The 24,228-nt window shown below is 40.6% G+C and overlaps 1 protein-coding gene and 1 long non-coding RNA gene across 3 annotated transcripts in view; one reads left to right on the top strand and one right to left on the bottom strand.

The window, feature by feature from the left end:
• LOC148152144 (uncharacterized) overlaps positions 1-24,228 on the top strand; it is a 57,904-nt gene that overhangs the window by 17,107 nt on the left and 16,569 nt on the right. The window contains exon 2 of the long non-coding RNA XR_015757433.1: positions 6,148-6,225. This is a non-coding gene — a long non-coding RNA (uncharacterized LOC148152144). The remainder of the gene's footprint in view (positions 1-6,147; positions 6,226-24,228) is intronic.
• Positions 1-24,228, bottom strand: part of LOC122550368 (uncharacterized) — a 73,782-nt gene that overhangs the window by 9,262 nt on the left and 40,292 nt on the right. For both annotated transcript variants that reach the window (XM_087988098.1, XM_043691097.2), the window contains 2 exons: positions 9,912-10,010; positions 6,560-6,669 (listed from right to left, as the gene is read on the bottom strand). In XM_087988098.1, coding sequence (XP_087844224.1) covers positions 6,560-6,669; positions 9,912-10,010 — 209 coding nt within the window. The remainder of the gene's footprint in view (positions 1-6,559; positions 6,670-9,911; positions 10,011-24,228) is intronic.

A 24,228-nucleotide genomic window follows, 5' to 3' on the forward strand; every position in this document is an offset into this window, starting at 1 on the left:
TGATTACGCTTTGCCAAGTGACTTTGACAGTTACCATACTAAAAGCAATATACAACCAAAGGTCGCTGTTGTTAAAGATATCAAGCAAGGCCCAGGGACATTATTGATCAAAACTAACAGCTTGGGGATTGACTGACATTTATAATAATGCTCAGCTCCCTGCTGTTTGACACACAGTGGCATGGGAAAGTCACTGTGCCTTTGGCAGTTTTCAACTGACAACCTTTGTTGTTCAGGATTCAATAGGCCTTTTCAGTAATTCAATTAGAAAAGAACAAGCTGTGTAATTGATCTGAGGCAGTCAATCCCATTTTTTTAATATCTACAAAAACAGCCAGAGGCAATGTCCTTTCCTTTTTGAGAACTGCTACAGATACCACAAACCATATGAAGCAACCACAAATTTTCAATTAACTCTCCAGGTGATTCTGAAATATTAGCAACAGGAGGCTTGTGGGTTTTGATTTTATGTAGACCAGGTATTGCTGGTGTCACTGAGCACAAGAGATCACAACCCAGTACAGTGCTTAAGTTAAGCAGGCATAAAATATGGGGCAAAATATGAAGCAAGATGCTAGGGGGAGGAGGAAGAGGAATAGGGGATTGAGTGGAAGCACTGGATAACAGGACCGGGACAAGGAAAGCGTGCAATTTGGGGAAAAAGGGGGATCATGTTGAGAACCAATACTCGGAAGAGGGTGTCTAATGACACCCCCGAGATGTTCTCAGTGCACAGTATCAGTGCGGGTGCTGCAGTGACATAACTCCAGCTCGGTCACTCATTTTATTATCTGGCTCGGGCAACAAAATGTGAGTGCACAATTTTTCAGTGGTGTCAGGACACACAACGAGAATCTCTCAAGAGGTCAAGAGACAAAGAAAAGGAAGGAGGAGACTAAGTAATGAGGGAGGCGATAAGGATTATCACGACAAATGTGAAGAAGGGGCAGGAAGGGGAGTAAGGGAGGGGTGAGGTTCATAGGAAAGGGAACTGGCAAGGGGAAGGGGAGAGGGCTGAGTAGGACCATAGAGGGTGAAGATGGGGAAGAGGGAGAGGAGGACAAGGAGCATGGCCAAAGAGTTGAGCTGTGGAACTTGGGAAGGAGCTGGAGGAGAGAGACAGAGAGCACAAAGCAAAGGTTCAGTATGTGAAGGTGAATAGATGAGATAGAGTGACATGGGAGCACAGGAACAAGGTGAAACCACGACAAGGGGCCGATTTTTACCAGAAATCAGCCATGCCATTTTTACTGAGTTTCATGGTATGGTCCCAAACACACATCCCTAACTGCATCACACCCCTATTGTGCCCTGCTCATTCCAATACGAGCCTGATTCTCCCACTCACTGTAGAAGGAATTACTCAGAACTGCCAGGATATCCCAGCATTTTTGGCACTGCCACCATATTTATAAAGCTGTTTGCAGAGGAATACCGTCCTTTTTAGCCAAGAGGGCAGAACAGGCCACAACAACACACCCAGCCGGCCTGGTCTGAGGCTGTCACTGTGTCAGTGAGGGCGTCTTGGTCTGGAGAAACATCCAGCAGTGTGGGAAGAAAGTCAACAGCCTATACCCAGCTCCATCCAGACAAACACAATCATCTTCTTCTTGCTACCTCTCACTGACTCAAATTCTGCTTCTGCTCCCATTTGCCAGAAAGGTTCATACTCTTCCACAGTCACTGTCACATTCAGCGTTCCCTCTCTCACTCACCCTCACTCAGCCAATTCCCACAACCAGACCAAACTCCTCTTCACTGCTGCTCTCCCCCTTAGGACACCTACTTTATCACAAGTTGCTCCAGCACTGACAACTGAGTCAACCACTTTCATCTCCCCCTAACTCTCATTCTGGAACAAAACAGCCCATAACTGAGCATTGTCCATTGTTGTACCCCTCTTCCATTATGGTGAATGTATTTGAAACATGTCTGAACTTTTACTCCTTGTCCACCATGCATTCTCTCTGCTGTAGCTGTGCATCGATGGTCTTTCTGGACAAGAGGGGGGCCCCACACAATATACCCTCCCGGGGCAGAGCACAGAGGCCTCAGAGGACACATCAGCAAAGCTACCTCCTGCAGCCCCCACCAGTTCAGACACTGTCCCCTCAGTGGATATGTCAGTTAGATTAGTGTTAGGGGTACCTTCGATGGACACTTCACTGCCATGTTTCCGCAACTGGCCGTGGGAAAAATGCCCTGGGTAACTGGCACACAGAGGATTGCCAGAGACCTGGTACCTGCTCAGCCTCAGGCAGGAGAGGGTCCTGTGGTGTTGTCAGTCCCGTGATTTTATCGACACACAGGAGCAGCACAGAAGCAGCACAGAGCTCTGTCTCGGGGGAGAGGGGTCATTGGGAGTGGCTGCAGCAACTGCAGCATTGACACTGGGACTGTGCTGCCTCAGGCAATCAAGCAACTGACCATCTCCATGGACAGGTTGGCAATGCCATGGAGAGCCAGGCCCAGCAATCTGAGTCTGCTGGTATATGCCTAGAGCTGCACTTCATCGCTCCAACCGCTGGTACTCAGCGCCAAAGGCAAGGCGATAAGGGGAGGAGGGATCTTGAACTCACTCCAGATGCCCCCTTCCTCACAAGGAGAGAGACAGCAGTGCCAGGAGATACCCAATCGGAGGAGGAATTTCACACAGGTCCCTCAGAGGTCTCTCTCAGGACACTCAGAGGGGGCTGAAACCTCAGCTCCACCCTGCCTGCCCCACATAGTCAAGCTGAGGAGATTGTAGGTGCCTGTGGGCAACACACACACAGCCAGGCTGGGCCTTATAGACACAATCACCTCTCCCTTTATTCAATCAAACCTCACAGGTCACCAGGCCCCACTGTCAGGCAGACCCCTTCCACCCTCGCTATGGAACCTGGGATTGCACTACGGTCTAATGGGAGGGAAAGAATGAAGGCCAAGTAAAGTCGCATATGAGTCAACATAAATACTTCCTCACATCTGTAAAAATATGTTCACTTTTCATCAGCTGTATGAATGAATACCTGTCTCGCTGTCTACAACATTGAAGACACAGAGTCTAGCTATCCTTAGAGTCTCATGATGTTTTATATCACAAGGTGTGAAGTGAGCAGCTCCTCCACCTCCTGTGGACTGTGGAAACTTGGAAGGTGATTGCTGCTTTGGTCAGAATGTCAGTCTTTCCAGGTTCCAATGCATTGCTTGTGAATCACAGGCATTTGTGTCTGCTACTGTACGAGATGGTCAGGGGCTATGACCAGGATTTGACTGCACACAGCAGATTAATTCCTGATGAAGGGTTTTTGCCCGAAACATTGATTTTCCTGCTCCTTGGATGCTGCCTGACTTGCTGTGCTTTTCCAGCACCACACTGTTGACACAACAGACTAATGCCTAAGGTTCTCAAAGTGTATAATACCTGTAAGAGTTTTTCAGCCTCAGTGGGTGGGGGTCTGTGTAATTCTGCTGTCCTTTGAAGGGTCTCACATTGCTCACAACTAAAACAACTCCCTCATCGAAGGAAACACATGCTCCACCTACTCTGGGTGTCGTGGAAGCAATTTCCATCTCCATTGTGTATTTGTTTACAGAACAGTGGAAAGAAACAGAAGTTACTCAGGCACAGAGTCTCAGGCTCTGCCTGTTAACGATGTTAACCCCCAAAGGTATACAGTTTCTTCCTGGTAGCTCTCCCTGTCAAGATCATAGGCCTTACACTTCCCCAAGATCCTCCCTCAGGGTTTCTTTCGATCCTCTGCCCACTTTCCTACCCACTTCAGCCCAGCCTCATTGAGTAAGCATTCTCCTCTCCATCAAACCCAGGGTGCTGCTAGCTATTGACAACTCCCTGTCCTCCCTCCCACCTCTCCTGCATTACCTCTTTCCCTTCAACACTCAATCATCTCTCCCCACCTTATACATTGAGTCACCCTGTTTCATTTTGTAATCTCCTCTGCTCCCAATGTGCTTCCTCCAATCCCTACAATTAAGATCCCCAGTTTCCCTCCAGAAGCACTGGCCCCTGATAAGCCCTCCTTCATGTTTAGTGGACTGACTGTAACACATCCTCTGAGTGACTTCCCTGGATAGTCTCAAACAATAAGTGACCAGACCCTACCAGGTACCTGTACAGCTCTCTGTCTTTCCTCCATTGTTTGGAGGCTGTGAGGTTTCTGCCTACTTTGATGGAGAGACTGATTTGCCTTCCTCACTCAATGAGGGAATATAAAGCTGGTCAATTCATCCTGCAAAGGGGGAAGAGGGTAGAACACAAACTAAATGTATTGACAAGGGAACGTTTCTTGTCTTAGAAGCTCATTCAACAAGGACAAGGTGGGTCAGGGCCCCACTGAATTACGGGGAATATGGAGAAGAAACAGGCCAATTCCTGCGCTCCATTTGTGAACCTGGAATGTTGAGGGCCTGGAGCAACTGACAACTGCAGTGATTATTTCTGTTGAGATGTTCCCATACAAGGGGTGGATTGTCACACCTCTTGGAGAGATCTCCTTGGCCACTGATTTCTACATAGTGATGTAGTATACTTACTTCAGTGGAACATTAAGAGGGTTTTGCTTTAACTGCCAGTGAGTTTGGTTTGATGGTATATTTCCTCACAGATGAAGAGGTGATCAAAAGGGGAGAAGGTTGATGTCCTGATTATTACTCAGAGGGAATGTGGAGTAGTTAAGATCTCTGTTGAGTTGTGGGGAGTAAGCCATGTTTTTTCAGTTTGGGCTAGTGTCATTCCCAAAGGAATTGTGATGCCTTTTCAGTTTGACTGGGGTCTGGTTGTAGTTGGAGGTTCAGAGGAATTTCTATTTACATTAATTGTCCAAGGTCTTTCAGTTTCCTAACTTGCTTCATGAAACTGAGCAAACAAACAACTCATCGTCGGTGCATCCTTGGCCATGACAGTTTCTGTTTCTGGTTGCTCTGGAAATGTGAACTATAACATCTGTGCTTACTGGGTTGAATGTGAAATTTCTCTATTTGGGGCAATAGTGGGGGAAAGCTAAGAGACTGTTGCAGTCACTATTGTTATGATCCTACCTGATGTTATTACTGGACAAGTCAGTTCCCAGACTGAAATTTGCCTTGATAGATTGTATTTTGCTTTAAATGAGATAGTCTCTCAATGAAACAAAAGCACACAATGTTGCAAACTTAATTTTTAACAATAAAACAGAAGTTTGTTTTACAAAAACAATATGAAGATAAAATTGAATAAACCTAACTGCTTGGAGGTGCATTGTCTAAACTATTTTAAAGCACCAAGGCTACAGCAGCATTTACCAGTTAATTACTAAATTCCGTCAGAAACACAGAAAACCCATATGCCACTAGTTCAAAATCAAAAATTCCAAATTGAATAATTTATATACATAATATATATCCACCGAATCACATGGCCTGTATCACACAATTCAGGATATTGGGAGGGAGTAGTCACCTGCTCATTAACCATGACAATTTTCACCACTGAATGCAATGGAGTCTTTGAGAGTAGTGATGCAATAGGGCAGTGCATGTTTCTGCTCATCAGGTGGAAGCTTGCTTTGTATGGTCAGGAAGAGGTTGATCAGGTCCTTAAACTTTATTGATGGCATGGAGTTAGTATTGGCAATATCTTGTGTTTGAGAGACTTCTTCATTCAATATGTGAAAAAATTTACATTATTAGAAATTAACCTGATGATGTTGTAGGTCTGTTTGGATTATACATTTACAAGGAAGTCAGATTAACACAGATGGGACAAACAAATAAGATGATGTTCAGAGAGTTTGACAACATTGGTTGGATCAAAGCTTGGCAGAGGCATTAACAGAGGCAAGATGGCCTGTTCCTGTGCTGTCAATCCTATACAAATAATTTTATTCAATGTCAAATACTTTCTGATTACTTTGAAATATTAAGTGAGTAAAGTTTTGTATTTTTTACAAATGCAAATACAACCTTACCTCTTATAGTAATAGCTTGAGATTTCAGTAGGTTGAGTCAACTTACATTAAGATTGCCCCAATTGTAAACATTTAGGCATTTACAGGATATTCATTTCTTTGAATAAGAATTATTGATTGACTTTATTAATTGTAAAATATAAATTGTTACAATAGCAGTTAGAATAATGACAATTTTGTGTTCATATAATCTTTACAGAATATCAGTAGGGAGCCTGACATTGTACCTATTTAATATCAGTTTCATTAGATGGATTGCAGAAACCTCAACATCATGGTGAGTAAGCAGTTATAAGGGAATGACTGGTCATTAGTTTTACATTTAGTAATCATTTATTATTATTTTAATAGTCTTAAACAATAAAAACAATCATATTTTACATATTTGCGAATTGGTTAATTGTCTATAAACACATGAATTAAGTATGTATCATAATAACATTGACTATCAATTACATAGGAATTACAAACATACGAATTAAAATTACTGCTGCAGAATCTTCAAATGTCATGAATAAATCATTCTTCTGGAATATCTGGTACGTTAATAATTCCTAAAAGGTGATAAAGTGGAAAGTGAATATTTATTGCAATAACTGTCATCTACTTACCTGTGTAGCTCTCGATCGTTTTGCTGTTCCAACAGCCAAGTTGTCAGATGATCAACTGAAGCCGCGGGTTTTTCATTCTGACTTTGCTTTTGTCTCTCTTTTCCCACTTCCTAGAGGAAAAAAAGGCAATTCGAGAACAGTTTAAAAAAAAACTATCTTTATAATTAAAAATAAGCAGCATTGCGTTATTGAGAAATAAACCATGCACATTGAACCAACAAGGCTTTCTTCAAGGAATAAGCCACTTCTCCAGAAATGACATTTTTTTTAAAATCCTACCTTGAGTCTATCATTTTCAAATTTTCTATTACTTCCAAAAGATCTTTTCGTAGTGTTTTAAATTACGCCCTTTTGCTAATTGTCAACAAAGCAGATTTCCCACAAATAGTTAAACAGGTTTGTTTTAAAACAGTTTAGGGAAAAGTATGGGAAATTTAATCCTTAACAGTAGTCAAAGGATGTCTTTTTCCAGTCTGGGAGCAGCAGGAGACAGAGCAGAGGTGACGTTGGGATGAGGAGGTTGCCGGGAAGGTAAGGACTTGCTATATATTTGGGCAGTGACCACAATTCTGTAAGTTTTAGTATACTCGTAGACAAAGATGAGAGTGGACCTAAGGGAAGAGTACTAAACTGGGCCAAGGCCAATTATATCAAAATTCAGCAGGAGCTGGGAAATGTGAATTGAGGCAGCTATTTGAAGGCAAGTCCACATTAGACATGTGGGAGGTTTTCAAAGATAGGTTGAAGATAGTGCAGGATAGGCATGTCCCTTTGAAAACAAGGGATAGGAAAGGCAAGATTCGTGAACTGTGGACGACAGGAGAAATTGTGCAACTAGCCAAGAGGAAAAGGGAAGCGTATATAAGGTCCACGCAGTTAAGAACAGGCTTTGGAGGAATATCAAAGAGTAGGACAATCTTAAATGAGGAATCAAGTGGGGTAAAAGGAGTCATGAAATAACTTTAGTGAGCAGAATTAAGGAGAATCCCAAGGTCTTTTATTCATATATAAGAAGCAAGAGGGTAACTAGAGAAAGGGTTGGTCCACTAAAAGATAAGGAAGGAAAGTAGTTTGTCGAACCTGAGAAAATGGGTGAGATTCTCAATGATTATTTTGCATCAGTGTTCACTGAGGAGAGGAACATGATAAATGTTGAGATGAGAGATAGAAGTTTGTTTACTCTGGATAACATTGACATAAGGAAGGAGAATGTGTTTGGTAGACTAAAGGATATTAAGGTGGACAAATCCCCAGGACTGGATGGGATCTATCCCAGGTTGTTGAGGGAGGTGAAAGAGGAAATAACTGGGGCCCTGACAGATATCTTTGTAGCATCCTTAAACACAGGTGAAGTGCTGGAGGACTGAAACGTTGCTAATGTTGTCCCCCTATTCAAGACGGGTAGTAGGGATATTCCGGGTAACTACAGACCAGTGAGCCTGACTTCAGTGGTGGGAATGTTGCTGGAGAAAATACTGAGGGATAAAATCTATTTATATTTGGAAGAGAATGGGCTTATCAGTGATAGGCAACATGGTTTTGTGCAGGGGAGATCGTGCCATACCAACTTAGTAGAGTTCTTTGAGGAAGTGACCAAGTTGATAGATGAAGGAAGGGCTGTAGATATAATATACATGGACTTTAGTAAGACGTTTGATAAGGTTCCCCATGGTAAACCAATGGAGAAAGTGAAGCCACATTGTGTGCAGGGTGTTCTAGCGAGGTGGATAAAGAACTGGTTGAGCAACAGGAGACAGAGAAGTAGTTGAAGGGAGTTTCTCGAAATGGAGAAAGGTGACCAGCGGTGTTCCTCAGGGATCAGTGCTGGGACCACTGTTGTTTGTGATATACATAAATGATCTGGAGGAGGGCACTGTTGGACTAATCAGTAAGTTTGCAGATGACATGAAGATTGGTGGAGTAGCTGAAAGCATAGGGGACTGTCAAAGAATACAGCAGAATATAGATAGACTGGAGAATTGGGCGGAGAAGTGGCAGATCAAGAAGTTGAATCTGGGCAAATGTGAGGTGATGCATTTTGGGAAGTCTAATTCTAGAGCGAACTATACTGTAAACGGAGGAGCCTTGGGAAAAGTTGATGAGCAGAGAGATCTAGGAGTTCAGGTTCATTGTATGCCGAAGGTGGCTGCACAGGTGGATAGAGTGGCCAAGGCTGCATACAGTATGCTTGCCTTCATCGGATGGGTGTAGATGATAAGAGCTGGCAAGTCATGTTAAAATTGTACAAGACTTTGGTTCAGCCACATTTAGAATACTGTGTACAGATCTGGTCGCCACCTTACCAAAAGGATATGTACGCTTTGGAGAGGGTGCAGAGAGAGTTTACGAGGATGTTGCATGGTATGGAAGGTGCTAGCTATGAAGAAAGGTTGAGTAGGTTAGGATTGTTTTCATTAGAAAAAAGAAGATTGAGGGGGGACCTGATTGAGGTCTATAAAATCATGAAGGGGATAGACAGGGTGGATAGAGATAAGCTTTTTCCCAGGGTGAGGGAATCAATAACAAGAGGTCATGCATTCAAGGTGAGAGGTGAAAAGTTTAAAGGGTATACACGCAGAAAGAACTTTACACAGAGGGTGGTAGGTGCCTGGAACGCGTTGCCAGCAGAGGTAGTAGAGGTAGGCACGTTAGATTCATTTAAGGTGCATCTGGACAGATGCATGAGTAGGTGGGGAGCAGAGGGATACAGATCCTTAGGAACTGGGTGATAAATTTAGACAGAGGATTTGGATCAGCTCAGGCTTAGAGTGCCGAAGAGTCTGCTCCTGGGCTGTAAATTTTCTTTGTTCTTTGTACACAGCGATTCTATGAATAACTTCTGGCATGGGTCTTTCCTACCAGGAGCACAAATTCAGTGGATAAGTTATATACTTAATGAAAGAATATCAGGGGAAGCATATCAAAGACTGTCATTTCCTGATATATTTTCCAGGTAGGAAAATGTATTTGTAAAACTTACCCATTAAATAATTCCATTAACCAACAGAAGAATATGAAGAAGAAAAGAAAGTAATAAACTTTGAAGCGGAAATAATAGATCTAGTTCTCAGTATTCCTTTCCTACAAGAGGAAGAAATAATCCAGGGTTCCTGCTCATGATCACTACAACTTGTATGTAGATGGACAAGAAACTTGACTGTGACTCTCCCATAGTTGAATAGCCTATTAATAATCACTATCTGGGCTCGCACACAAGAATAGATATTCCACTGAATTACCGGAGGGTGGCTACTGCTGTACAAGTCAGCCTGTTTAACAGAAATTAGAGTAAACTACAATGGGGCAAAAAAGTAAAATATCACACAGAATCCTATGTTCATTTGTTACTCACCTGGACTGCATTAAAGATAACATCAAATGCTAGTGATCGACTCATTTGGTTTACAATGAAAAATTCTTGAGCCACTTCACTGGACAACTCATGTGTAATCTGCAAACATACGTATTAAAAAATAGCATTGAGTGCAAAAGAACAAAAAAGCACTAAAATTTAGAACATCATTCTATAGTGTGATAGAATCATAGAATCCCTATAATATGGAAGTAGGCCATTCAACGCATACCAACCCTTCAAAGGGTATCCCACTCCCTACCCTATCGTGTAATCCTGCATTTCCCATGGCTAATCCACCTAGTTTACACTATGGGCAATTTAGCATGGCCAACCCACCTGACCTGCACATCTATAGACTGTGGGAGGAAATCAGAGCATCCAGAGGACCCCCGAGCAGACACAGGGAGAATGTGTAAACTCCACACAGAGAGAGACCTGAGGGTGGAATTGAACCCTAATCACTGAGCCATCATGCCACTGAGAGCTCAATTTCAGAGATGTCAAGATACAATAGTTGTGGCTCTTGGCAATGCTTTGGTTTCACCATTGTGACAGAATGGGTAACAAATGGAAACTACTTGCTACTGTATGTTTATGGATGTTATATCAATGTAACATTATTCCCTCCTTCACTGTTTGCTTAATATCTTCACTTTCTTATCGTGGGGATCAGCAAAAACAACTTAACTAAGATTGTGTCCTTGTTCACCATTATATTACTTATTTTTGTATTCTTTGCTTCTGGAAACAATGGTTTATTTTTGAAATTCAGTGTTTAAAAATAAAATCAGAATATAAAAAGCAAGAAGTCTGCCTGCTTCTCTCTTTCTCCCTTTGTTATGTACACAATAGCATTGAGCTGTCCTGTTAATGAACTGCAAGTGGAGATAATTAATTGGTTTCAGAATTAAAGTGGGACCTTTGTTTTCAAAATTGTAGAATTCATTGAGAAAGGCAGCTTTGTTCCTCGCCTCAAAACTGGGTGCCAGTGAACTGAAACATTAAACTTCAGCTTGCTCTCCACAGATGCTGCCAGATCTGCTGAATACTCCCACCGTTGTCTGTTCTCAATGTGGAATTCAAATGTCCTGATTTGGAATGTGACTTTTATTTTTGAATTCAAATGTGTTCTTGTGTAAGCAAATCATCCACTCCATGAGAATATGCCTGAAGCAGTGGAGCTGAATTTTACCCCCACCGATTCCAAATGTAATTGGTGGAAATTTATGTAGAAAAGTACTTCCAATTTTTTGAGGACATATTTATTTGATGCTCTAATGATCAGAGGATTATACCACAAGTATGAGGTTGAATTCGTATTTCATCCTATTTGTTAAACTGTATGCCAGAGGAATGCTATAAATCTGAACATCCTGTTGTTTATAAATTCTTTGAACTTATTCCACAACATACACAGTACACCATGTCTGACATACATTTTACCCGTTTTATCTCATAAGATTATTAAAAATTGCTGTAGTATGTCTAAAAAGAGTTTATAGCTTAGTACTTAAGAGATTGATGTCAGGATTAAGAATTACATTTTTTCCTACTTTTACATGAGGTTAAGTTTAACAATTTATGAAAAAATGCATTCAAGGCTGATTGTTCAGAAAGTTAGGGTGGAATTTCCACTGACATTCCATCAACTTCTTGGCATATCTTCAGGAGATCAATATAAATCCCAGACAAAAGTCAGAAGAGGGAGTTCCTGCTCCTACCACCTCAACTTCAGTCCTTCCATCTGAGCAGTTCCCAATGTAGAGTGAGAACTGATGAATCTAAGTACATCAACCACAGAATGATGCCTTGGAATGGAATAAAGCAGTTTAGCAGCTAAGTGCCAAATGCACACTTGTCCAACCTTTTACTGCAGGCTGCTGCAGACATTGCCCTTAGAGAAATTTCAAGTGATAGTAACCAACCACTTGTTCTGGTATCTTCAGGACTGTGCAAAGCAAAAGCCCTCCATATTATATTAATGATCTGGTTTTTAAACGTAGCCATACCGCAGTTTCTGTGCATGTCCAGCACAAGGGAAAGTGACCATAATCAGTCTTCGAAGTAAGGAGATGAATACTCCAGTAGTGAGCTGTGGTGAAGCATTTAATAAGGTTCATCATCCATTGAATAGGTTGAATCGTTTACATTTGTTTCTCTACCAGTTCTATTTCATTTGCTTTATTACCAGACAAAAAAATCAGAAATACTTTTGTCATCCGAATAGTCTTTTACTTCTTCCAAGTTACCCCTCTTACAATGTCATTGCTATTTCTTTATGCCCTACTTGCATTTCTAATTTCAAAGATCATAGAAAAGTCACCCATGAGCCCACCAGCTTTACAAAAGGCAACAGTGCCCTGGAGACAGTCTTAACAAGGTAAGTGTGAGAGCTTTACCCCTCAGGAACAAGAAACCCAGCCTCGAGTTTGGACAGCAGCTGAATAGCTGCAGCAATGACAGAATTCACCAGCAATTACAGCTGAGATACAGGAGAATACAGAGAAGAAACCAGCAAGGATACTGGATGAGTGGGGAAGAACAATGGAGGAATTTGGCTTTTTGAGACCAAAGGGGAAGTCACAATGTAAGAGTACCATCTCAGTTGGGTGCCACAGATGATAGAGTAACTCAGAAGAGGTAACCCAATCCTTCCTGCATTCTCTCCACTCCTTGTCTTTTTACTATTATGTCAATTCACCTTCTACAGTTGCAGACATCAGGCCTCTTCTAAAGGGCAGCCTTGTCTCTCTCAGAGTCCCAAAGGGTATCTCCCCACTACCCTCAAATGGCAGCTAGGTATCCCAACAAATACATGAGGTTCGTTTCTGCTCTTACCAGATCCAATCTGCACAGTACTGCTTTCAGACACCACTCAACAAAATCACATTTGATTAAATGGCCAGCTCTCTCCACAAACTATGCAAGTGGGAATCCAGAGGTAACTGCATTTCCTACTGTTCTCTGTAAAAATGAGAAGTCTCACGCTCAGAATGGGATTTGCAATTTCTGAACACTTCAATCACTTTCACCACAATGTACAACTCATCCATCCTGAAGAAAAGCTGGACCTAGGTCTTTCAATGTGGTCACTATCTTCCCGATGAACTTTCTCTACTTTATAAGTCACCATGAGTTAATGGGGATGCTTCAAGTACATCCCAAAAGCAGTTCCAATGTCTTCCTGCTAAGCACCAGCTACAACTGATTTTTGAGTAAACTTGTTTCTTTCGGAGGCTGGAGATTGGCCTCCAGACATAAAAATGTGGAGCATTTAATGGACCTATCTACTCCTTCAGGCATTGTTCATTTCAAGTTTCAGGCACTCTTCTTATGAATACTCCTGAATATTAAATAGAAAAGCTATGCCTACATGGAAGAAGTAAATTGGCTCCACTCTGAGAATTAGATGCTTCCTGCACAACTGTAGGCACATGATGCCTACCTCCTTTTTAGCAGCATTTAGATACCTGCCATAGACAGGTGGGGCACCATTAACATTTGGACTTAGACTCCAGTGTTTTCACTCAGTGCTCCATTAGGCCTCCACATTTAAGATTGATCTTCCCAGCCCCTGAAAACAATTGCCTCAGGATCCACTATGCCCTCTCCAACAGTCCACCAATTACTTAACACTGGAAACCAACACTATAGGTCCCTCACAGAGCCATTGACAAATTTCAATATTACCTCCCCGTCTACATATCAATCTCTCCAGTTTCTAATTGCATACTGTGCTCCAAGATGAAACTGCACCCAGACTTAAAATGCCCGAGGTCTTAGCTTAACAGCATTGCAGGAATTTGCCTGTGACTTATGGTCCAGCCTCTCCACATCAGACTGACATTCCCAGTTAAACCCAGAGCTGATACATATGGGAAAGTTACCAAACTTCCAGTTTGATTGCAGCAGCAATGACACTGATGGTATTACATAAAATTAAACGAATGGGTCTAAACGATCAAATGTACTGCAGCGCAGCATTTCTAATTCCCTGTCTGTCCTGGTTTGTTCCAAATCCTGGAATTGGATTCATTTGGAGAGGGATCTGAGTTTATGAGCCATTAAAAGCTGGCATGGAGGTGCAATAGGAAATTTGGAAGGCATCTGGTAAATCAGGCTCAACAAGATTTGAATAAAGAGTAAAAATGCCATGCTGCTGTTGTAAAAGCCCAGGTGAGACACTTTGAACAGTTTTGGGTTCACATTGTCGAAGGAAAAATGCACTTGCCATCAAGGAAATGCTATGGAGGTTCATCAGATTAATCCCTGGGCGAGGCAGAATTGACAAGGAGAGAGTGAGGAACTGTCTGCATTCCCTGGAGCTTTGAAGAGTGAGAGGTGATATCTTTGGAATTTTAAAAATAGTGATTAGGTGGATGGTAGATAGGATGTTTGCCTACCAGGTGACTCTAGAATCAGGGGCCTACTCTCAGGAAAAAGGGCAGCCATTTAAGTTGGAGGTGAGGAGAAATTTCTTCACTCAGAGGATGGTGAATCTTTGGAATTCTTTATTTCAGAGACCTGTAGGAGCTCACTCATTGAATGTGTTTGAGGCAGCAATTTATAGATTGCTCTGGGACCAGCATAAAGCGATATGGAGATGGTGCAGCAAAGTGGCATTAAGAAGATGATCAGCCATGATCCAAGTGAATGACATGGCAGCCTTGATGAGCTGAACTGTCTATTCCTGCTCTTATGTTCCCATGTTTGTAACATCCTGGGGGGTATCATTGACCAGAAACTCAATTGGACCTGCCACAGAAACACCTTGCAGGTCAGAGGCTAGGAATACTCTGGTGAGTAACTCACCTCCTGACTCCCCAAAGCCAGTCCACTGTCTACAAGGCACAAGTTAGGAGTGTGATAGAAAAGGTCCCACTTGCCCAGACAAGTGCAGCTCCAACAACACTCAAGAAACTTGATACTATTCAGGACAAAGCGGCCTGCTTGATTTGCACCAAATCCACAAACACCCACGTCTTCCACCACCAACGTTCAGTAGCAGCAATGTGTGCCATTTACACTGCAGAATGGGCAGCAGATAAATGGAAGCACCACCATCTGCAAGGTCCCCTCTAACCCACTTACCATCCTGACTTGGATCACTGTTGTTGGGTCAAACTCCTGGATCTCCTTTCCTGATAGCATTGTGGGTCTACCTACAGCAAATGGACTGCAGTGGTTTAAGGCTCTTCACCACTCTTTCGGAAGGGCAAATAGGAACGGACGATAAATGCATATATCCCATGAGTGAAGATAAAAAATGGATCTGCATCGATGCTAATCCCAAATTTAGGCCCAATAGTCCATCTTACAGTGTTAATGCACCCTTCCCAGCTCAGGAATTTCAGGCTCTTGCTTCTTGATTTGCCAGTACATAACTGAAAACACTTTTAGCATTTTACTTCGGCTGCAGCAGTTTTATTTGACAGTAATAGACAAAGAGAGCTAGATGGCAGGGGTCATAATGATAGGAATGAAATGTGGAAACAGTTTAGAACTGTATAACAGAAATTAAACACATGGGTGGCTTTAAATCAATGTTTGATGAATTATGTCATTACATTGTTAATGTCAGGATGCCTAGTGATGCCAATTTTTAAATGTTTATTCACTAAGGACTGAAAGATCATTATGACATAAACTTATTGGCAAATATCAGTTCAGGTTATTAGGAAACAGGAACATGTTGCACTGCTTATTAAGCCATTGAATGCTCAATTTATTTCCAAAATGTTATTTTCAAAAGCTGTAATGGGTGAACTTGATACCTACTTAACGGTAATTTCTGAAGAAAATCAACTTGCAATGCAATGGCAAATTCAACCCTTCAAGTACCAGAAACATCTGTCTATCTCAGCAGTAATGTTTCCAAACAAATTACTATTAATCTCTAAATTACTGGATACTCCCTCACTTGGCTTCGACAATGCAAAACTAAATCATTGGCTGTCAGTTGCATTGCTGGCCAGTAAGCAGGGCAGTTTGGTGGCTATGTAGAGTTTAAGATTTAGAATCTTAGCATGCAAACTTGCATAACTGAACCAACTGTGAGCCAGATCATGGAACCCTCAGTATTCTTCTGAAAATCCAACTGGGTCACACATATTCTTCAGGGAAAACAACTGGCATATCCACGTGGTCAGAGATACTTGTCAGTACCACGTGGGCCCCTTCTCAGAGTGGAGCAATAATGCGATCTTACTGGAATTACTCTCACTCTGATAGTTAATGCTTTTTTTTAAAAAACCTCACTCTCATTCCAAATGAGGAGCTTTGTCATAAAAGTCAGAAAAAAACTTTGGCTCAGATTTGCTGATTCAAGTGAAGAGAAGACACCACTCCTCCAAATAATACAACATAGTCCATGTTCCCAACCCACACTGAATTCTGATCAGCATATGAAGTTCCTTAATATGATAATACTCAGGTTTTTAGAAGACACACTTTAGGTCAATGCACACTGGCCACTGATTCCTCAATAGGTCAGCATCTATTTATTAAAAATGGCACACATTTAACTACATCTTGTAATTTCAGGTGCTCAAATTCTATGGAATTTTATTACCTATTTATGACTTTCTATTTCTATGCAGAGTTGCAATTATATTATCTTTGGAGTATTATTAACCAATTGAAATGAATGCATTGATGCTGTACTAAAATATAAAACAAGGATTTTACATGAACTTAAGTAAATAACATTCAATGATACTTCAAACTCTTTGTTTAGACAAACTGGCACTGATACTAGTCTCGACTATCTATTTTCCAGCAGGAATATAGAGACAGCAAGACAACGAAAAGATACTTTCTACCCAAATTCCTGATGTGTAGCTCCTGCACCTAGGCCATAAAGCCTATTCAGCAAACCTTAATGGAGTAGGCCTAGCTCAATGCAGACCAATCTCAGCTTGAGAACCTAAAAGAGTCATATGCACCTCAGTCTTATGCTGAATATTTTTGAATATTTCTCATTCTAGCAAGTTTTCTCACCCTATCTTATCAAACCCATCCCATTAATAATTTACCTCGCCCATTGGCATCTCTCCCATTGAATTTGCAACCGATCTTATAACACCCATTTCCTTGAGCAACTAACCATTCAGCAGATAGCTCAGAATTCACCCGCTTCCCTTGCACCCGTACTAACTGTAAAACCTGGTTGGGCACCCAGAGAAACACTGTCCATCTGCGGCTACCCTGCATGGTTGCTGATTTTTGCCCCAGACATGACAAGCAGCAGAGAATTGGTCCCCGGTTTTGTAGGCAGGATGCAGAAGGTGATGTTGGATGGTGGGGTGTACAAACAAGACATCATCCTTTCCAGAACCAGCCATGGTGACTATGCCACTAGATCATGCCAGCCTAGCCTGAGGTGGCCATATGGGTTAAAACAGTGTGTGGAGGAATGCCCAAAGCAGTAGGGAGAAGGTCAACATCCTTCTCCACTCCATCAGCATAAGAGCCACCATTTTCAAAATCCCACTCTATCACTGCTATTGTACCCACCTCCCACCAAGGCTCATGCTCTACCACTTTCTCTTTCATCTGGAAAATCTTCCACCACTTGGCAATCCCAAGCTGGTCCAGTCAATGAGCTGGGTGTGTGTTCCTGAGTACATAGTGTCCTTGCAGTGCATTACAATGAGGGTTGCTAGTGCAGCATCAGATTGCAGAAGCATGTTGTAAGTGGTTTTTTTCAGGTCTTTTTAGGAAGATGATATTGAATCAAAAACTAGGTCATGTTGTGCCTGTGTTACAAGTTACAATTTCTATCTTTCATATTTCTGAAATAAATTAATATTTGTCAGAATGAGATAATTGAAAATTTATGAAATTTTACAGTAATAAAAACATTAATGTTTTTAAAAGACTATTTAAGTTTTTAAAGGATGTTCTAAAACAATTAGGTCAAACTGTTCCTACAGTTATCATGTCCAAGTTACTCTGATGAGCGGAACATATTTGGATTTGTGTGTTGGCACATGGGATAGAACAACTTCCTGGAATATCACTTTGTGTTGTTAATTAGCAGTAGCAACAATTATTATATCATAACCGTATGCAAATATCTGCAGGATTTATACTTTCCACATACTGTGACTAAATTTTTATACTGTATTTGGACTTTATCAGTGCACATTGGAGATAAAATTAATTTTCTATTTAACACACTAAGTTAGTTTTTGATCAAAAAAATCTTGTTGCAAGTTATCCAAAATCAAACAGGTTTAGAAAGGTTCTCCCGATTCAAGGTAAGAATTTTTTTTACATGAACCAATAATAGCAAATGCACGACTGACACATGCTTTGAAGAATATATTTATACAATAAACCTCTAATTTTCTAAATGAAAATGAATTATTGAATGAGAATTACAAATGTGTTGCAATATGCGCAATGCATTCTTTGGATACCATCATAGCAGTTTTGAAGAGATACTTTTTAGGGAGATTCAGGAGGAATAAATTCCAGACACCTTATATTTGCATTGCATTATATTTTGGTGTAACAGCCTAGACATTTAATAACATCTTCTCCATATATTGTTGGAGCACAGCCCTGAGAGTTGGATTTCCAACTCTCACAGAGATGTGGCCATGATCAAAGCTGAGTTAAGCCTCAGGTCACTTAATGGAAGAGGGTGGGCCTATTGCTATGTGGGGATTCAGACAGTCTCCATGCTATCTGCAAAATTGGACATTATAAACAAAATAATTTCAGGCTCCTCTTTGACTTGAATTCAAAGTGATCGACTTCCATTCAGCAAGCAAGTATCGTTCTTACACTCCATACTTTCCATACAACAATATTCAAAGAACATGATAAAACACAAGCATGTTGTTTCCTTTCATGCTAATTCATCTCTTCCCAGAATTTGATATTGGAAATGTAAAACTTGCTCGTAATTCCTAGGCCACTTTTTAAAAAGAATATAATATATTCCTTTAACCATTTTCAAACATACCCTCCATGTTTTCAACATTGCTCAAGTACACTCAGCACTGTCCACTTCATTCGCCTGTGCTTTGGAATTACCTTAATTCTCTTTCCACAGACACCAATGTGCTCCCTTCTTTATCCTCTGATAGACCTCTTCTACAAACTCTTCACTGTCCCCTAATTTGATCCTTTTTTTTTTAACTCTAGTTCTGCATCTAGACTTTTTTTTACACAGCTTAATTGAGAAATTAGAGACAGTTTTCTTGAGTAGTATTATTGAAATTGCTGAAGTTGAACTCAAGCCTTCAGTATAATAAAAATGACAGTACAGTGCATATACAAGCTATTTTATTTCTTATATAGTCAAATATTTCCATATGTTTCACCCTTTCCTTTGAGTAGTGTTGGGAGTTTGTACTTTTAAATAAATATTGGATTCAGTTCAGCAAACTTTAATTCTGAATTTTCTGCTGGAGAATATGACAAATATTAAAGATTTATTTTAAGCAACCGTGACAAGACTTAGTTCAGAATTTTGACTGAATTACTTAATGCAAGCAAACTCATAAAACAAAAGCCTTGTAATCTGATTTCTATACATTTAAATGTAGATTTTGAGTTTTGACTAGTTTTAAGTAGAATTGGCTGCCAGCATGTCAGTTGGAAATGTTGAAGATCTTTTTGAAGGATTGGTTAAAGACACCTGTCCAGTTAACTCCGGAGTAAATTTAATTTTAAACATAAAAGAAATGCTTTCTTTATTAGGAATTGCGCTAAGGAGAAATTCGCCCTTGGCTCCAGGACTATTTTGCAACCTGCATCAATGGTACTGTAACCTCACTGACAGCTGGAATTCTGAAACAAAAACAGAAGTTGCTGGGGAATCTTAGCAGATCTGGTAACATCTCTAGAAAGAAAGCAGAGTTAATGTTTCAGGTCTCATGACCCTTCCTCAGAACTCTTCCTGACCATTTCATACCTTTTGATTTTCTCTTTCCTCCTTTCACTCCAAACAAGTTGTGTTCAATAAATACCATGATCTAAACTTACTAACTGAAGTTTTAAAAAGGAACACCAATGGTATGTTATTTTCCCCACTACAAAGGATTATAGTAATTTAAAGCATAATCTTTTTTTTTACTCAAAATGAGATTTTTAAGTCTACTTCAATTCTAAACTAATCAAAATTCAAGTCACAGAGGAGGCTTTTATCACCATTAGTGTTTGGTGATAAAAGCCTTCTCTGTGACTTGAATTTTGTCACATTTACTGTTAATAATAATAAATAGTAACTACTTTTGAAGCATACTTATGTACACCACACCAAATATCTGTAAAAATGGCTTTACACCATAACTGAAAAAATGTAAAGGATTATTTCTGTCAATTTTAATTGAAATTCTGGAAGGACCAGCTTGAAATAACACCTCAAAATCCACTATAGAATCCAATTAGGATTAACTTGATCTCTGCCTGGTCAATAACACTTTTGTGATACTATCAAGGAATGTGCTCTGCCTAGTAAATAAGAAATAAAACATAATACTGGTACTTCAGTAAGGAATTTGGTCAGCACTTGCAACATTACATGCATAATCCAATACTGAGGTCAGAAAATATTATTTTCTACCATTATGTTCTACAACTGAAATAAAAACTTGCCACCAAAGACAACATTGCATGCATCACTCTTTCTTTATGTCCCATAATTAATGCAGCTCATAGGACCTGATTAGATGTACGCTAGAACTCTGTCGAAAGCTGGTCAAGTGATTGCTGAGATATTTGTATCATCGATAGTCACAGATGAGCTGCTGGAAGACTAGAGGTTGGTTAACGTGATGCCACTGTTTAAGAAGGGTGATATGGACAAGCCAGGGAACTATAGACCAGTGAGCCTGATGTCAGTGGTGGGCAAGTTGTTGGAGGGAATCCTGAGGGACAAGATTTACATGTATTGGAAAGGCAAGGACTGAGTAGGGATAGTCAACATGGCTTTGTGTGTGGGAAATCATGGCTCACAAACTTGATTGAGTTTTTTTAAAGAAGTAACAAAGAGGATTGATGAGGGCAGCGCTATGGACATAATCTATTTGGGCTTCAGTGAGGCGTTCAACAAGGTTCCCAATGGGAGACTGGTTAGGTAGAGTCATAGAGATGTACAGCATGGAAACAGACCCTTCGGTTCAACCCGTCCATGCCGACCAGATATCCCAACCCAATCTAATCCCACCAGCCAGTACCTGGCCCATATCCCTCCAAACACTTCCTATTCATATACTCATCCAGATGCCTTTTAAATGTTGCAATTTTACTAGCCTCCACCACTTCCTCTGGCAGCTCATTCCATACATTCTGAGTGAAAATGTTACCTTTTAGGTCTCTCTTTCCCCTCTCACACTAAACCTATGCCCTCTAGTTCTGGACTCCCCACCCCCAGGAAAAAGATCTTGTCTGTTTATCCTATCCATGCCCCTCATGATTTTATAAACCTCTATAAGGTCACCCCTTAGCCTCCGACGCTCCAGGGAAAACAGCACCAGCCTATTCAACCACACCCTCTAGCTCAAATCCTCCAACCCTGCCAACATCCTTGTAAATCTTTCCTGAACCCTTTCAAGTTTCACAACATCTTACCGATAAGAAGGAGGCCAGGATTGCACACAATATTCCAAAAGTGACCTAACCAATGTCCTGTATAGCCGCAACATGACCTCCCAACTCCTGTACTCAATACTCTGGCCAATAAAGAAAAGCATACCAAACACCCTTCTTCACTATCCTATCTACCTGTGACTCTATTTTCAAGGAGCTATGAATCTCCACTCCAAGGTCTCTTTGTTTAGCAACACACCCATTAAGTGTATAAATCCTGCTAAGATTTGCTATCCCAAAACGTGGAATACATGGAGAACTAGCCATTTGGATACAGAACTGGCTCAAAGAAGACAGAGGGTGGTGGTGGGGTGTTGTTTTTCAGACCAGAGGCCCGTGACCAGTGGAGTGCTGGGTCCATTACTTTTTGTCATTTATATAAATGATTTGGATATGAGCATAAGAGGTATATGTTTGCAGATGACACCAAAGTTGGAGATGTAGTGGACAGCGAAGAAGATTACCTCAGATTACAATGGGATCTTGATCAGATGGGCCAATGGGCTGAGGAGTGGCAGATAGAGTTTAATTTAGATTAATGCGAGGTGCTGCATTTTGGGAAAGTAAAGCTTAGCAGTACTTATACACTTAATGGTAAGGTCTTAGGGAGTGTTGCTGAACAATGAGACCTTGGAATGCAGGATATAAAAGAGACCTAATGGGAACCTTTTTCATGCAGAGAGTAATACGTGTATGGAATGAACTGCCAGAGGAAGTTGGGAGGCTGGTACAATTGCAACATTTAAATGGCATCTGGATGGGTATATGAATAGGAAGGGTTTAGAGAGATTTGGGCCAGGTGCTGGCAGATGGGACCAGATCGGGTTGGGATATCAGGTTGGAATGGACAATTTGGACTGAAGGGTCTGTTTTCGAGCTGTACATTTCTATGACTCTACGACCTGTAACTTTGCACTCCCTACTCTGGGGAAAAGACCTTGACTATTCACTCTATCCATGCCCCTCATGATTTTATAAACTCTCCAGTGAAAGTAGCCCCAGTTTATTCAACCTCTCCCTATATCTCAAATCCTCCAAACTTCACAACATCCTTGTAAATCTTTTCTCAAGTTTAATAATATCTGTTCTATTGCAGGGAGACCAGATTGAATACAGTATTTCAAAAGTGGCCTAACCAATGCCCTGTACAGTTGCAAGATGACCTCCTAACCCTTATACTCAATGCACTGATCAATAAAGGGAAGTGCACCAAACACCTCCTTCACACCCTGTCTACTTATGACTCCACTTTCAAGGAGCTATGGACCTCTTTGTTCGCCAACACTCCCTAAGACCTTACCATTAAGTATCTAAGCTCTGCCCTGATCCGCCCTCATTTTTAAGAATACATGTTACGTTGTAATGAACAGATATTTTTCAGTTTATTCAAAGGACTGTGAAAGCACATCAAAAGAGGAACAGATGGCCATTGTAGTTGTTAGATTTAAACATTTATACTAATAGTGTGACCTGTGAAGTATTGGCGTTTGATTATCACCACATTCCTCTTGTTATGGCAGTGACAAGATATAATAAATGGTTAACATACAGTCAGTGACATAAAAGTATAAATTCTTATCCCTCTGACTATCCCCAAAACACAGCTTGATCAGGAAATACAACTTTGTGATGTTCTTTCAATTACTCTTTAAAAAGAGCAAATAGGTTTCATCTTGAAATCAGTGAAAGGCTTTCTTTTAAAAAATGTGGACACCATCTTGGCAACTTGTTCTTAGTGAGCTTTCCTCCAATTCAGTCTCTTTTAGCAGACTTTCATCCAAAGGAACCAGAATCAAGGAGATTTCTCCAAACAGGTCACTATTAAATCGGAGCAGCAAAGCAAGCAGTTATCACCAGTCATGTGTTGGGACACATATATATTTATTGATTATGATTCCTAACTGCCTCTGGATAATTAGGGGTGGGCAAAAAATGCTGGCCTAGCCAGAGACAGACATATCCCATGAACAAAACAAAAACCTCACAGACTCCAATTTATTTATGAAAATGTGAACTTCAATGCAAGGGAGAGAGGGATAGTCAGGCACTTGGAAAAAAAAAGGCCAGGGTACATGCGATAAAAAGTATACCGTTTTCTCCTTTTAAAGTTATAGAAACATGTTTGATTCAATCTTTTAAGATTACACAATGTAACATTCACTCACTGAATTAGCAAGCATATCAATTTCAAATGACCTGTTTCTGTCAAATGAATGGAGGATTGAGTTTATTTTTTAACAACTAACTTCAGTTTACTTACGTGTAAGGATCAAGTAAATAATGTATCATAATATTCTATTTAATTGTGGTCAATGTAAGACACCTTGTAAAAATGGTCTTATGGTCGAAATGAACATGGGTCTATTGCGTTATTAGGGTTTTTATGGCGTCAAACAAATTTAAACTGTTGAGTCACTTTGAAGTAAAACAGCTTTAGTGGTTAAGCCATACACTTCTATGTTCTGCATCAGTTAGTGTGAAACTTAAAGGTCATTAAAGGTAAATAATCTCTTTAAAAGTATACAATGAGTCTATATACTTATGTTACACTGGAATTAAGTTTCGTAAACAGTTCTATACAATGATTTTTTTTAAGACAAACTAGGCTGTATAGTTTGAGTACAGTGAAAAGATTTGTTTCCGAATAAGGTGCTACGGTCTGGAGAGAGTTTTTGTAACCCCATCTCTGCAGAACGCAAGAAGGCTGTAT

Source organism: Chiloscyllium plagiosum, unplaced genomic scaffold (genome assembly GCF_037043375.1).
Source record: "Chiloscyllium plagiosum isolate Xiang-an unplaced genomic scaffold, Cpla_swu_hap1 HiC_scaffold_1, whole genome shotgun sequence".
Classification (NCBI taxonomy): Eukaryota; Metazoa; Chordata; class Chondrichthyes; order Orectolobiformes; family Hemiscylliidae; genus Chiloscyllium; species Chiloscyllium plagiosum.